General features: G+C 34.9%; 2 protein-coding genes across 2 annotated transcripts; both read left to right on the top strand.

Moving 5' to 3' along the window:
* The first annotated feature begins 612 nt into the window (after positions 1-612).
* Positions 613-2,426, top strand: LOC120338134 (DBH-like monooxygenase protein 1 homolog). The gene is made up of 4 exons (XM_078116647.1): positions 613-747; positions 1,654-1,764; positions 2,061-2,207; positions 2,316-2,426. Exons 1-4 carry the CDS (start codon positions 619-621, stop codon positions 2,424-2,426), a joined length of 498 nt encoding a protein of 165 aa, XP_077972773.1. The 5' UTR covers positions 613-618.
* LOC120338126 (DBH-like monooxygenase protein 1 homolog) lies at positions 2,286-8,515 on the top strand. Its single transcript, XM_078117520.1, has 17 exons — positions 2,286-2,403; positions 2,535-2,579; positions 2,650-2,816; positions 2,953-3,063; positions 3,174-3,320; positions 3,784-3,874; positions 4,088-4,138; positions 4,797-4,927; positions 5,149-5,223; positions 5,461-5,665; positions 5,889-6,052; positions 6,320-6,414; positions 6,545-6,695; positions 7,077-7,173; positions 7,635-7,774; positions 7,934-8,029; positions 8,138-8,515. Exons 2-17 carry the CDS (start codon positions 2,561-2,563, stop codon positions 8,339-8,341), a joined length of 1,944 nt encoding a protein of 647 aa, XP_077973646.1. The 5' UTR covers positions 2,286-2,403; positions 2,535-2,560; the 3' UTR covers positions 8,342-8,515.
* The last annotated feature ends 6,447 nt before the right edge of the window (positions 8,516-14,962 follow it).

Raw genomic sequence — 14,962 nt, 5'->3', positions numbered from 1 at the left:
AAACTCTTAATAAATTATATAGAATCAAATTTGCTACAAAAATGTTTGCATGATAACCCACCTTTAAAAGATGTTGCAATATTGAAAGCGACCTTGATCTTGTGCTAACATGCCTGTGGCGATGTTAATACGTATCAAATTTTTTTCTCGTATGTTTATTGGTTGCTTTCATATGATAGAAACTTCACGCAATATTGCCTCGTCACGACAGTAGGAAATTTTTCGTGTTAGATAAAGTTTATATTTAAATACCATGCGATTTGCGAGAATGGCCACATTGAATAATGAAGAGCTTGTCTCGCTATCTGCAAGTGCATCTTATATGCCGAAAACATGACGAATCACTGAATCGCTTTAGCCTATTTTTGTTAGAAGATTGTTATTATAAGTTTGTGATATACTTTATATATATTTGTATAAAAGCACCTAGGGGATAGATCATATGACGAATGGGTTTCGTAGATGATTGTTCTTGATTCCTACTTTCTATCGTGATTGAAGCACTATTTGTCTATAGATTTAGGAAACTGTCTCGATTTTTTTGACTTCGAGGGTACTTTACAACAGTAGTAATATTATTCTTACACAGGTCTAAATAATACAATGAAAATTACGGCCATGTTACTAACTTCAGCGTCTTTGTTATTGCTTACTGTCGTAAGTGAAGCAAACTTGGAGTTTTCAGAAGATATGGAAAAAGGTTTTACAGTTGGTTGGGAATTTGATGGCGAAGATATAATATTTGAAGCAAGTGGAAATACGCTGTATTGCTTTAAATGTGCTTTGCCAAGAAATTGAACTTGTCTCACTTTTTAACAACAGTCCAAAATTTTCTTAGAAAAATACATTTTGCATCTGATACCTACTCAAAAATATTGTAAAATTGTAAATTCAATCCGCATCTCGAAAAGCGAAGTGAGATGATCATTAGTTTTCGATAGAAAACCGAATTCAATTAAAAAAAAATATATGCAGCGATCAACGGGTCAAATTTATCCCGCTTTAATGTATACCACTTGTAGTCTGTGAGCCGACTTTTTATTTGCTATTTGCAAATGTGCAAATTAGTTGACTTTTCTTCAATCGACAAATAGATGAATTTTTAATTTGCAGTAAGCTGTGCAAGGTTCACTGGTACTGACGTAACATTAAGTTGTCAGTGTAGAAATGACAGCCTTAGCCTTACCATATAATTTAATTCAAACATATTTGTTACAGTGCGCTAATGAATCTTGCGCATTTTACATGTCAGTAAATATCTAAGCTGAAGCAGAATTTAAAGAGGCATATATATGGGGTGGCGTTCTGGTAGCAATATGAATCTGACATATTTAAAATTTTCCTAATCTTTGATTTAGATATAAAGGCATGCAGATGGCAGGCATATCATATATAGGGAGAATAATATTCACTTGACACATGTTATTAGTTTATTAAATGTTTGGGCCATATTTACAAGATTTATTCTGAATTAAAAAACATTTTTTTTGTATTACCTTATTAAATTACAAATGTAGTTCACGTTATGTCTGCGCACGGATTTGGGCATTTTCACACTATAGCCCCGTTTGTATCAAATCATATTTGTTACTTTTCCATTACACTATAAATCTATCATCACAGATAGAAGATTCATAATTGCTATTTTTCTAGGTCTCCGCGCCAACTTTGGGATGGGTCGGGATTGGATTTTCAGAGACAAAATCGAAGAAAAAAGCGGATCTCATCATGATGGGCATGAAAGATGGAAAACCATATGCTTGGGTAAAACATGGATTAATGACAATTCAACGCCAATAGTTTTTATATTTTTTCAAATCTTGCGCGAAACGGTAATTAATAAAGAATAGTAATTTGAGCATTTAATGGATTTTCCTTTATTTAATACAAGAGACAGCAGCTTTCGTTTGTTAAATGAGTTAGTTACAACGATCAAAAAATTGAATATCTTAAAAAATCACGGTTATTATTTCATTTTCAAAAACATGTATATATATGTTTGTTTATACAATTTGTATATTTGCATACATAATAACATAATTTAAATATTTACACTCGAGGATGCATACTCCGATATGACGGGAATGGTGCAGTTAGATTTCGATCAAGATGTGACAATACTTGACAGTGCTGAAAATGGAACAACCTACATGAAAATTAAACGACCGCTTAAAACTAAAGATCCAACAAGAGACAACGAGATATTTGTAAAGTTTTTATGTTTACATTCACGTAAAATTGAATATTAATTTAGGTTTGGGTTTAATTTAACATATCAACTTAATTAAATACAAATTATTCAAAATCTATTTTAGAAAGGAGACAATAACTTTCTCTGGGCTTTTGGTAATAAAGACGAACCAGAAAAAATAACAGTTGAAGAATATCATTGGACGAACAGAGGTAATTCCATTTATCATCGTTAAAAATTCACTGAATTAAACTTGAAATTAGTTTTTATTGGAGGTGCTTCATTGTATTTATTTTATTATGACTGTAAATTACTGTAACATTAACTTTTATCTATTTTTCAGGCTATCGATTATTGAACACTCTTGGAATGAAACCAGAAACGGATGGTAAAATTTTATTTTTTCACCATATCTTTTTATTTATATTTTTGTTAACTGAACGCGTTTCGTTTGACAGTAACCATGCCCACTACTACGCCACCAATCATCCCCGTATCGAAAGCAAATATAGATGAAGTACATCTTGGTGTGATCGATGAAAATTTTCCTTATAGTGTTTGGCTCGATGCAGAAGAAACTGTGCATTTAAAATGGAATTTCGACGAGGAGAATATATCATTGCAAGTTAGTTTTCTACTTCTTAAGGATTTACGTTGTATATCATGATTGTCCCTTATGTGATAACTCATTTCCTTATTTCCTTTTGTGCCATTTCTATTTGTGCTATTTATTTTATTTTCTTACTTTTTTATGTTTTTAGTTTATTGCTCCTACGACGGGCTGGATAGGAATAGGTTTCTCGCAGACATCTTCTATGTCCGGAGCTGATTTAATTATCGCAGGAAAGTTGGACAACGAAACCTACGTATTGGTAAGACATTTATGTATTGGTTGTATGTTTGTTATATAGTTAATGAAGTATTAAACTATAAAACTAGTTTACGTTACCTGTTCTTAACTATGAATAATCTTACCAATTAGGACTGTCACTCGGATAAAAATGTCATACCTGATGTTGACGAACGACAAGATGTCAAATTGCTTGAAAGTTGGGAGAATGGAACACACACTATGGCAACTGTCACCAGGAAACGAGTCACGTGTGATGATGACGACAAGATGATTGGTGTATAAAGTAGTTTTATTTATACAAAGTCAAAACGTGTACAGTTATAATTTATCATTCAAGAAATACAGGCGATAAATACAATGTCCAACTATAACACCGAAAATGAAACATGCGCGTATCCGTATCACTGATTTTAACAAAATTATCATCAGTTATATTTGTAGTTACGTTTTACAACTGATTTGTGTTTACGGCAACAATGACAAAAAAATTTTAAATTTTCTATAGCCTCTCAACTTTTTCTACTATATATATATAGCGTTGGGCGGGTTCGAAATTAGGCAGTTCGGTAGGCTCTAACAAGTATAGTCAAATTGATAGAATATTACAAATTGGAAAGATTCCCATTTTCATAACCACGGCATAAGTTACTTTCTATTTTACAAAAGCTATGTTTTATGGTAAGGAATAGTTGAGCACGTTATAAAATCACCTCTTTCTTAATATAATTCACTACTACAGGAAGGAACTTATCGAGTAATTTGGGCGTACGGCGGAAACGATATTGTTGGAATGCAGCCACGCCGGTCTAATTATCATATGAGGAACAGAGGTTAGTGTAGTCCTCGCTTTCTTCTAAAACTGCCAATTGTCATGCGTATAGAAATTGTCATGCGTATAGAATAATCAATACAGCAACCCGGACCTCATTTCTACATCGTTTGAAATGGATTAGAAACTAGCTCAGCAACGACGTTCAATACTCTGAATACAGATACCAGTATATATTTATATTATTTCGTTTATAATCTTTATGTAATTTCAGGGGCAAAAAGTTTGAAACTGATTAATGCTGTTATACAGATTGAAAATAAAGGTAGTTTTATACATGCATTTTCCTCTTCTAGACTTAATCGTTTGAGTCGACACGAATTAGCGCAATTATCTTTGATCTTGTCATCCAAAATGTACATTTGGCCACGAACTTGATATATATGATTGCCTTTTATAAATTGTTGCTGTTGGTAATATTATCTTTTCTTCGCGATTTTAAATTTTGTGTACTTAAAAATAGAAGGAGTCTCTACAAATTCACCACCGCTTTTTCACTTTCGATCTGTGGAATTGACTATTTCAATTATCCCCAAAATTTACTGTTTTATTCTAATCAAAGTAAAACGATTTATTATTCCTTCCCGCCTGACCGCGTCCATTACGCTTGTAAAACGTTCTTTTCCTCCCTATCCTAATGCATTGCCTTATCGGTAATGATGAGCGACTTTTATGTTCATATATTTGAGCACTGCTCTATCGTATTCACATTGTACTGTACCTCATTACTCTGAATATATTTTAGTAAAAAAAATTGAATCAAACTAGTACTTTTTCACAAAAAAAAATTTGACAAAATATCTAATATAAGGGCAATCCATCAACTATCCAATAATCTTCTTAACTTGAGACGAAATTCATAACGACCACCAATGCATCGCAGTACCAATATAACCTAGTGTATATTGCTGAATTGCAAACAGACATCGCCGATGAGGAATACAAGCAGTTTGATATTCGACCAACAAATTTTCGAGTTCCGAATCTTGATACAACCTATTTATGCAAATTATTCAAAATGCCAGAGGAACCGGAAGTTCATCATGTAATTGGGGTAAGAAGAAATACTTTGAGAATGGCAGTTGTAAACCTTTTTTTGGAGACTGAATTGAAAGACTGTACTTTCACGGACGTATTCCATGCGTGAGTTACCAACACTACCATGACATATCAGAAGTTGTTATCATTAGAGCAAAACGCTATCCAGAAAAAATACAACCCGAATACGTCATTTTTAAATATACTAGTCTAAATTTATATTCATCTATTTCCCAGTTTGACATCGTCATTACACCAGGAAATGAAAAGAATATTCATCATTTGATCGTATATTTATGTGAAGACTTCAGGGTTGGTACTTTTTTTCAGTGAAGTATCTTGATAAGACAGCTAGTAAGACTTGCGTATGCAGTTGAGTAAATGCTCTGTCATGGCCTGTGTCGCAATTAGCTCGCATCTCGCTTTTCAAACTGAGTTTTGAAAAAATTGGGTAATTTATCAAAGATTTTCTAACTTTTAACACCTGTACATTTGAAAATCCACTTCGTATAAGTATATAATATCAAAATACCTAATTCTCACTTTCAGGACCAGTCGCAGCTCGGAAAAGATCTGGAATGCTACACAGAAATTAATCCATTCTGGGCCGGCTGTTCAAAAATGTTCGCTGGTTGGGCTGTAGGAATGTCTAATGTTCGTTTTCCAATCGAGGCCGGATATCCGATCGGGGGGAATGATGGGCCAAAATACGTTTTGCTAGAAACCCATTATGATAATCCGGATTTGGTGCCTGGTAAGGAAGAATCGGGAAAATTAAAAATATCAATATTGCATTCAAAACCTTGAAAATATATTGAGTCGTATATCCGTATCCTAGCATATTGGCCTGATCAAAATCATATATACATTTATATTATTTGGAAACAGGATAATATATAATCGTTCACACTGTACACTGCAATTACATTTTATGAAGCAGCATTAAACTTAATTATAAATATGCTTGATGGTTTCAGATATTATCGACAGTTCGGGCGTTCGCTTTTACTACACAGAAAATCTTCGAAAATATGATGCCGGATTGCTTACAATATCACAATCGATCCAGGGCATATTCGTCCCTCCGAATGCCGAAAGGTTCAGAATCAACGGTTATTGTTCTAACGAATGCTTTTCACAGGTTTGTACACGGATTCTAATTAGTCAGTAATGAAAGAAGCTGTTTTTAAATTTATTACTAACATGAAAGATTACACAAAATTTTCATTGGGTTTTAAACATTAATGCAGAAGCAAAAAACGATAAATCGTTATGTATTGAATCACTGCCACGTGCAAAATTAAAAATTGACAAGTCAAGTCGGTTTATTCAAATTATTTGGTAATCTGAAATATGTATAGATTGTTCGGATATTGAAAATTCAATCTCTTTTGATACTTCTACACAGGGATTCGATGGTACAGACTTTGAAGAAACGACAGTGTTTTCTGTGGCACTACACGGCCACCTTGCATCAAAATCCATGAAGTTGAGACATTTCAGGTATCATGCTTTGGAAGTATAAATTGAAAACACATAACGATAATTGGTGAAGCCGTAAAAAACATACCATATATATACTAAATTATATTAATACTTAAACCCCGTCCTACAAGTGATTCTAAACATGCAGAGGCAAAAAGGAATTGGAACCTATTGCAAAAGATGATCATTACGACTTTGATTATCAAGAATCTCAATTCATGAATGTGAAGATACGTAAAGGCGATTCTTTTATAATGCAGTGTGACTACGACACGGTTGGAAGAACCAATGTTACCACGGTTTGTTATTTACCTACTAGATTTTAGGAAAGTCAATTAATTGCATAAAATATGTATATATATTTTTTTATTAAATGAATAATTATTTGCTGTAGTTCGAAACTTACCAGAAGAGTAAATTGATTTTAATGGAGTTTTAAGGATTTATTCTGAACGATTTATAATATTCTTTGCGCGGGCTATGATGTAAAAAAATGACCTTACACTCTGACTGCGACTCCCGGATGTAAAATATTTTACTCGGACTAGGAGTTGCTGTAGAACTTTTAGCTTCTTCTGTCACGATTGAATGCCGGAAATTTCGGCCTAGACTCGTATGAGTTACTTTAAAATGAAAAATGTTTCATCATAATTTTCGTTTTATTTACTGTTTCTTTTCAGGGCGGCTTGGGAACAAGGAACGAAATGTGTACATCATTCGTGATCCATTACCCCGCACTAAAACTGGATTTCTGCGATTCTCGCGTTCCAGTTATGGGTGAGACTGAGATGAGTTCATTTTTACCTGTTTCAACGAATATGTATATATATATATGATACATATATTATATATTTTGAATATTTATTATTTATATTTTTTGTTTTTTAATCCAAAATCATTTTCCTCACGACAAGCATGTTTACATTTAGCGTATGCTCATTGAATATAAATTATCGGTCTATTTCCTTCTAGTTCAGTTTATTATCCGAACATTTTCAGACGTAGACTAGTCTTGGTACAAATTCTAACGTTGTTTTTCCTCTGTTCTGATAAATATTGCATACATCTGTTTATCTTGCATCAACTACCCAAGATTCCGCATCGTCATATTATGAACTAATACTCCAGTTGAGGTTACGTATCTGTATGTTAAATAATAGCCCACCAACATGGAAAGAGCTGGAAGAACCTGCACAACAAATGAATTTAAACTTTGTATATTACCCAATGTCATTCAGAAACCGAGGAATCCTTTGTCAGTCTAGTTTGGGGACTTGGAGAGTCCGTAACCAATAAGGAAGGTGACCGTATTGCAAAGGAAGCACAAGAGAGGCCGATTGGAGTTATGGATGTTTTGGCTACATGGGTCTTGAACAAAGTAAGTACTATGCCAAATGGCGTAGTTGGTGTATAAATCAAAGATATTATCTATGCAAAGGTAAATATTAATTGTAAGTAATATTTGTGAATGTTGAGGTAGTATATTTCTAATATCTGTCATGTAAATAAAATTTCTATTTATGTGCTGTATTTTAAGGTTGAATGGACCAATGAGAAAAGAAAATTTGCGGAGAGGTACATGGCTGAATCGAAAAGGAGACCATTTTGCTCATACAGGCAGAAACTGTTATTGGTATCATATTTACTTTTTGAATTTTTGTAAATTTTTATAGAAATATGATAATGACTACGACAAGATTTTGACTGGCCTTAAATACATCTAAATGTTTGTTCTTCACAGGGTTACAGGCAAGACATCGTGGTTACGAAGTATGAACCATTTAAAGAAAAGAATATGTGTTCACCCAATGAAGAAAACTCAAATACTGGAACATCAGTTAAAATTGAGTCAACATCAACAGAGGTTATTTCGCCTGCTATGCTTGTCGTTATGGCTGCAGCTCTCATTCTTGTTATATTAATTGCGTCAAAACTTTCTCTTTAAACATGGTGGAGAGTGTGCTTCGTTCCGCATTATTGTGAAAGTCATGTCATATGTTAATGAAAGATAATGAATATATATAATGTATTCGAGCTTTCTTGAGTATAACTTTGTCAGTTTTCAGCCCTTTATTGAAATTAAAAAGGCGTCTCTTTTTTGTATGAAACATATTATGGAAATTTAATTCCGATGTAAACATGGCATGCACTTGATAAATGAAGAAATCTTGGCATAAATTTTTTACTTATCTTCTACGAGTATTACCTTCATTTCTGAATAAAATAGTTGAAACAATATAACAATATATATAAAAATTTTGGTAAGTAGAAAAAGTGTTTTGTGCTTTTTGTGTAAGTCGGTGTGCTTTTGCAGTTACAAACAGAAAAGTAATCGGGGTGTTCTACAATTAAAATCCTACAAAAATCCCATAAAAAATTGATTTCCCATATTTAAAATATAACTCACCTCAAGATACCACGTGTAAATATGCAGGCGTGGCGTCTTCACTTCACTGTCAACTTTTCAATTCTCTAGCAATATTCATACTCCGTCTCAGAATAGCCTTCTGATTCAAACTGTAACATTGTTTTTTTTTCTACTCTTAGAAATACCTCATCATTTTATTACTCTGACCTATGTTACGTCAACTGCCTCAGGTCTCGCTACGTCACTTTATTTAATTTTCTTCTGATATTCTGAAATTTGAAGTTACTTTTCCATTTTATTTTCATTTTAAAAGTTATGCACAAAACAAGGTAGGCTACTTCCGTAGTGTGTGTACCAGGTTAGTGCCATAAGCCATAATTTTATTTCGATTTTCCTTATTTTAGTTCTATTACGAGTTCGGGGACTCTCTGTGTTATTCAAGTGCATAAATAAGCTACCCCCTATCCATAGGCTTTAGTCCCTTTACACAACTTGATGTAAAGTAGGCGAACAAAATTAGTTAACTCCACGTTGATACACACTGTTCCGGAGCGCCCAAAACAATGTCTTTCAGGAAGCAGGCAAGCATTTATCGGACTAGTTTGGGGACTCGGAGAGTCCATGACTATACAGAATGTTGAGCGTATTGCACAGGGAGTAAGGAAGAGTAGAAGTTATGGTTATTTTGGCAAAATTGTTCTTGAACAAAGTAAGTGTAAGAAATGTTTCCTCATTTTAAATATGGGTACTAGGTTGTGTTCCAGAAATGTGTTTCGCAAAATCTATTTATCGCAGTCATGCCAGTCTTGCGATAATCGTTCAATTTTATAGGCGTACATTCATATTCGATTAAAATGAAGTAAATAATATCCCAAATTTGATACTAATAAATAATTATTTCCATGTAATATTCCCATCCCATTATGGTTAATACATGAGGAGTCCCTAATATATATTTTATTGAGCCAACTTGGCTGTATATTCTGACCCATAATCTGGCATCTGTGAATCCTCTCACACGCCGCTCTCTTCTTTTCGTGGTTTTAGAGAGCGCATCTTCGTCGTTTAGCTCTTGGAATTTGCTATTTTGTAAGTTATGTTTTCATGTTTGATTTTATTTATTTAGTCAATATTTGGAGTGACGTTCATAATTAGATTAAATTATGTGTAATAACTAAAATAAACTGACTCACCAATATTATTACTACTGCGATAATGCAATGAAGTCAAAGCAACAAATGTTGGATGAACTATTTGGGATCGGGCTTTATAAGTATTTCTGGTGTTACCGCACATTGGATCACACGATATCACTCCACACCATAGTTAGGTGATAGCACTGTTTATTACCTACATATTGGATTTAATCTAAATTGACGTGTGCAACACTAAATGAACTAGACTATCAAACTATTCGACTATGGCATCTACAAATGAAATTACACAAACCTTTAAGCAACAATGTGAAGTATATTCTCAAAGTGTGGCTGATCTCTGTCACGAACTTTCACCACTACTGACTAATGTTAAGAACAATGTACTTGTTGTAAAAGTGAAGGAAAATTTGGACATTGCATTAAATTCATGACAAGTATTATTACAAAAATATATTTCTCTTGGAGCATCTGTCCCGGTTTCATAAGAAGAAATTGAAACGGCTAAATTACAACTGACAAGGGCTGAAGAAACTCAAAGGCTGTGGGACATCAAATACCAAAGCTATTTGGAGTCTTGTGTGACATCAATTCAGTCAAGGTAAATCACACAAAAGTGAAAAATCTTTAATATCTTGTCACCCTCATCAATCTTTTTCATCTATGTCATCTGTTTTAAGTCTAGCAAAGGCGCGTTTAATTGAACTAAAAGCTGCTGAAATAGTCGAGCAGGCTCAAACACAATTGGCTTAATCTAGGCTGCAAGCGGAATTCGATCAAAAACAAGCAACGTCTAGCTGAATTGCAAGTCGAAATATCTTTAAAAATTGCCAGCTACAATAAAAGACTCAAGAAATAGCTATAGCAAGTAGTGTCCGATCTTCAAGGCATAGCGTCCGCCATTCACAAACCACTAGCATCTCACCTCCACCTGTGTTACAGATCAGAGATTAGGCTGTGAATTCTATCCCTCTTACATCACAAAGTATTTTGATGCACCCTGCATCTAACTGTGTTACCACGGCTGACATGCCAACCCATATCACCACTCACCCGAGTGGACCAATGTTGTATAGCGGCCCGGCAATTGCAACAAGCTAGAGTCATTTGCATTCCCATCAACCCATGTTTTCTAGCTCTCCAGCTTTCTCTGCGAAACTGGCAGACAATGGTTTTCTTCAAAGCAATAGCAGAATGCAAATATACACAAGCTCAGCAGTTAACAACAGTCAGTCACAGCTAAAATCATTCACAAAACATTTTCATCCACAAGTTAGCACCTGAGAGCACCTGAACCATTGCAGAGCCATTCCACCAGGCCTGTGACGTCAACGAGGATATGACATGGCAAAAAAAACTTTGGAATTCAGATCCGGAAATCAAACTTTGGTTATTGAAGAAAACATAAAGCAACTCACTGCTGGTCCTCAGCTAATGGCTAACGATACTGAAGCGATTTATGACCTTGCTGTGAAGATGAGAAATTGCTATGTCATACTTTCTCATTGAAAAAAGGAACACATGCTTGATGCACAATCTTATCTACGAGACCTTTTTTATTGTTTGCCATATCATGTACAAATGAACTATCTCAGAGATGAATCATGTAAAATGGTCATATTCCATCCTACATGCATTTACTAGGACAGGGCTTCCCAAACTTTTGAGCTCGCAGCCCCTTTTAATATATTAAAATTTTTCGCGGCCCTTGTTCACGCCAATAATGCTAAACAGTTCAAAATATGCATTTTTTATATTTTATTGACACAGCTAATTCTTGACTTTTAATAGGGCTACTCAATAACAAAAACATCCGCACTCAGATTATTTAATGTAATGAGTGCGAATGCTTCTTGCTGCATAGCAAGTTCAGCTGTGGCGCAATGTTTGTTTATGCAGGCCTAATGATAAATTACGATGTCTGCCCACCGACGACCTGGTCCTGATCCGGAATTGTTCACTCTTATTGATCAAACTTAGCATAAAGCAGCGGTTTGCAGCGGCACCAAATCATCAAGGAAAAAACTAATGGCGCAACTCCACTAAAAAGTTATGCTGCCGCAAAATAAAACACAAGTTTGTCATCGTTAATATGTACTTTATGCCTTTCGAGGTTTATAAACATGTAGGCCTAACTCTGCCTAGCTTTTTTTAAAATGCTCAAAACTCACTCATGTTCGATAAACTCGGTTCAACAAATGAATAAACTGGGGTCAACGAAATTGCAGCATTAGGGTTCACCTGTTACGTAACAACGTAACAGAAAGAAAATAATATAGAACGGTAAAATGAATCTGATTTATATACACATCATTCGCTTTAATAAGAAACAATAAAACATTTGGAATAAATGTAATATGTTTTGATGCGCATTGAGCAAATCACTTTCCGGAACCGCTAGCTTAGCGTTTAAAGCCGGCATTGTTATGCAAGCGCGCAAATCGGGTCAAACGATCATAATATGCAATTGTTATGCAAGCTCGATGATTTTAATTCAACCGCTCGCCTTGAAAAAAAGACTTTGTAGATAGCGCAATTTGTTCACCTAATCCCGTGGAAGTTTCAATTCTGCTAGGGCGTCGCGAAATTTCGTGATGGTGTTATAATATTCAGAAAATTCGGTTTTCTGTAGATAACGATTATTTTTCCTTGGTTTAAAAAGCGTTGCGCACCCCACCTCTTTGGGAATTTCATATTTATATAAAGCAGGCTTTTCTACCATGGCCCAATAATTGTTATTTCACTGACTGTTGTTAGGTTTTGTTTGTTCTTTCAAATAAAACTCATTGCAAAAAAGGTATTATATTGAATGTATCAATACGGTACGGTATGTTTCACGCGAAGTCGCAACTTGAGCATATTTCTGGAGGGCGTCACAATACAATGAAGTTCGAAAACCACGGGAGTCCTAGTCGATAGAAAGAAATCTACTTTTTAAATGGTTAATAATCTATATGTAGCAGCTATTTTAAATGAAAACGTGCTATTAAATTGTTATCATATGTAAACATATTATTTATATATTTCGGTATTCATATTTTGTGTATTAAAAAAAACTCGTTATTCTCTACATCCCCCAAAAATGAGCCCCAGTGTTCGAAAGAAAATTGAAGACAATGTCTTATTTTCGGGAATACACGGTATGATGATGTATATTCACTCGGAATCGCTGGCCGCGGCCCCTAGATTGGGAAGCTCTGTACTAGAATATGTTGAAAGAAGAGCTCACCAAAGCAATACAATTTTATGGTCGGCTCATGGCCGAACGATATGTCAAAAGTAGGTAGCAGGTTAACACTAAACCTCGCTCTGCTGAGACATACACAAGGACAAGTTCTACAATTGCAACTACAAGGGAAAAGAAAAGTGACAACAAATTCACCAAAAACACTCAAATCCAATGTCTATGTTGCAGTGATTCACGTTTTCTGTATCACTGCACGAAGTTCAAAGATAAAGATACCAAAGCGTAGAGGCTTCGCTCGGGAATACAAGGCATGCTTCAACTGTTTGCGTGCAGGACACAACGTGAATGATTGCAGCTGCATGTCTACATACACATGTCAAGTTAACAACTGTGGAAAGAAACACCACACACTTCTTCATGATGACACCCTGTCTTCTCAGAAACCTGTTAATTCTAATGTGAAACACAGCGGCTCAAATGGGCCCGGCGTGAGTAATGTGCATGCAAATTTTATTTGCTCTAATATCGAAAAATATCCTGTGCGACTTATGGTCGTACCAGTCAAGGTTTCTGCTAATGATTCTGAATTGTTTCTCATTTACTTATGCTTTCCTTGATTATGGCTCGTCACGCTCATTTTGCACCACTGATCTTGCTAAAAGCTTAGGACTTCGAGGAGAAACTGAGGAGTTTACAATTCACACTCCTAGTGGTTCCAAGCCCCACACAAGAAAGAGTGTATCTTTCACTAATACTGGTATTAACGAGCCTAACAAAATATGTGTAAATAATATTTTAACTTTTGATGGTATTCCTGATTTACGTGACTCTATACCACATCAGCAAATAGTGGAACAATATCCACATTTGCAAGGTTTATCTTTCCCTGAAGTAAATTGCACTATTGAGGTGCTGATAGGTTCTGATGTATTGGGACAATTTCCCGTCTCAGACACATGTGTTGGTGAACAAGGCTCACCAACCATCATACAATGTTTGGTTGGGCTCTAGCAGGTCCTAGAGCAGGTCATAGTTCTGCAAATTCTATCGAAGAAAGTACTAATTTATCTATGTGTCATATTTGTGGTCATGATTTTGTTGATTTATATGCTGATCCATGTACTACAGAGTTTTCTGTCGATGACAAGAAAGCATTGAGCATTATGGCAGATACACTGAAAATGGTGAATGGTAGGTATCAAATTGCCTTACCCTGAGTATCTGATAATGTAACCCTTCCTAATAAGAGTTTTTTAGCTAAAAAGAAGCTAATATATCTCTAGTCAAAATTCCTGAAAGACCCAGATCTTTTCCAAAAATAAAAAGATAAAATACATGAATACATCCAGAATGGTTATTCAGAATACATACCCATACATGAATTGCCACACAGTAACAGATCATCATATTTACCACATCACTATACTGGTCAAAAATTTCGGGTAGTATTTGATTGTTCAGCCGATCAAGGCACTTGTTTGAATAACAACTTGTTACCAGATCCTTTCAATACTAATACATTGGAAGGTGTTCGCTTGCGTTTCCGACAGGAACCGTTGCTATAATTTGTGACATCCGTCAAATGTTTCATAGGATTCGGGTAAATCCACCAGATTATGATTCCATGCGATTTCTATGGTGGCCCAATGATGATTTATCTCGAGACCCTGTTGAGCTAAAAATGTTGAGTCATATATTTGGTTGTAAGAGCTCTCTATCTGTTGCTACATTTGCGCAATGAAAGGTAGCGGATGATAATTTAGCCAATGCTGACTCTGTCACTATTGAAACTGTTAGTCGTAACTAATACGTATAAATGTAGAGACTCGACCTCTAACACGAAGAGGTATTTTGTCA

This window comes from Styela clava, chromosome 10 (assembly GCF_964204865.1).
Source record: "Styela clava chromosome 10, kaStyClav1.hap1.2, whole genome shotgun sequence".
NCBI classification, from domain to species: Eukaryota; Metazoa; Chordata; class Ascidiacea; order Stolidobranchia; family Styelidae; genus Styela; species Styela clava.
The sequence above is the reverse complement of the archived record's forward strand: the minus strand, read 5'-3'. Positions and strand labels throughout refer to the sequence as shown.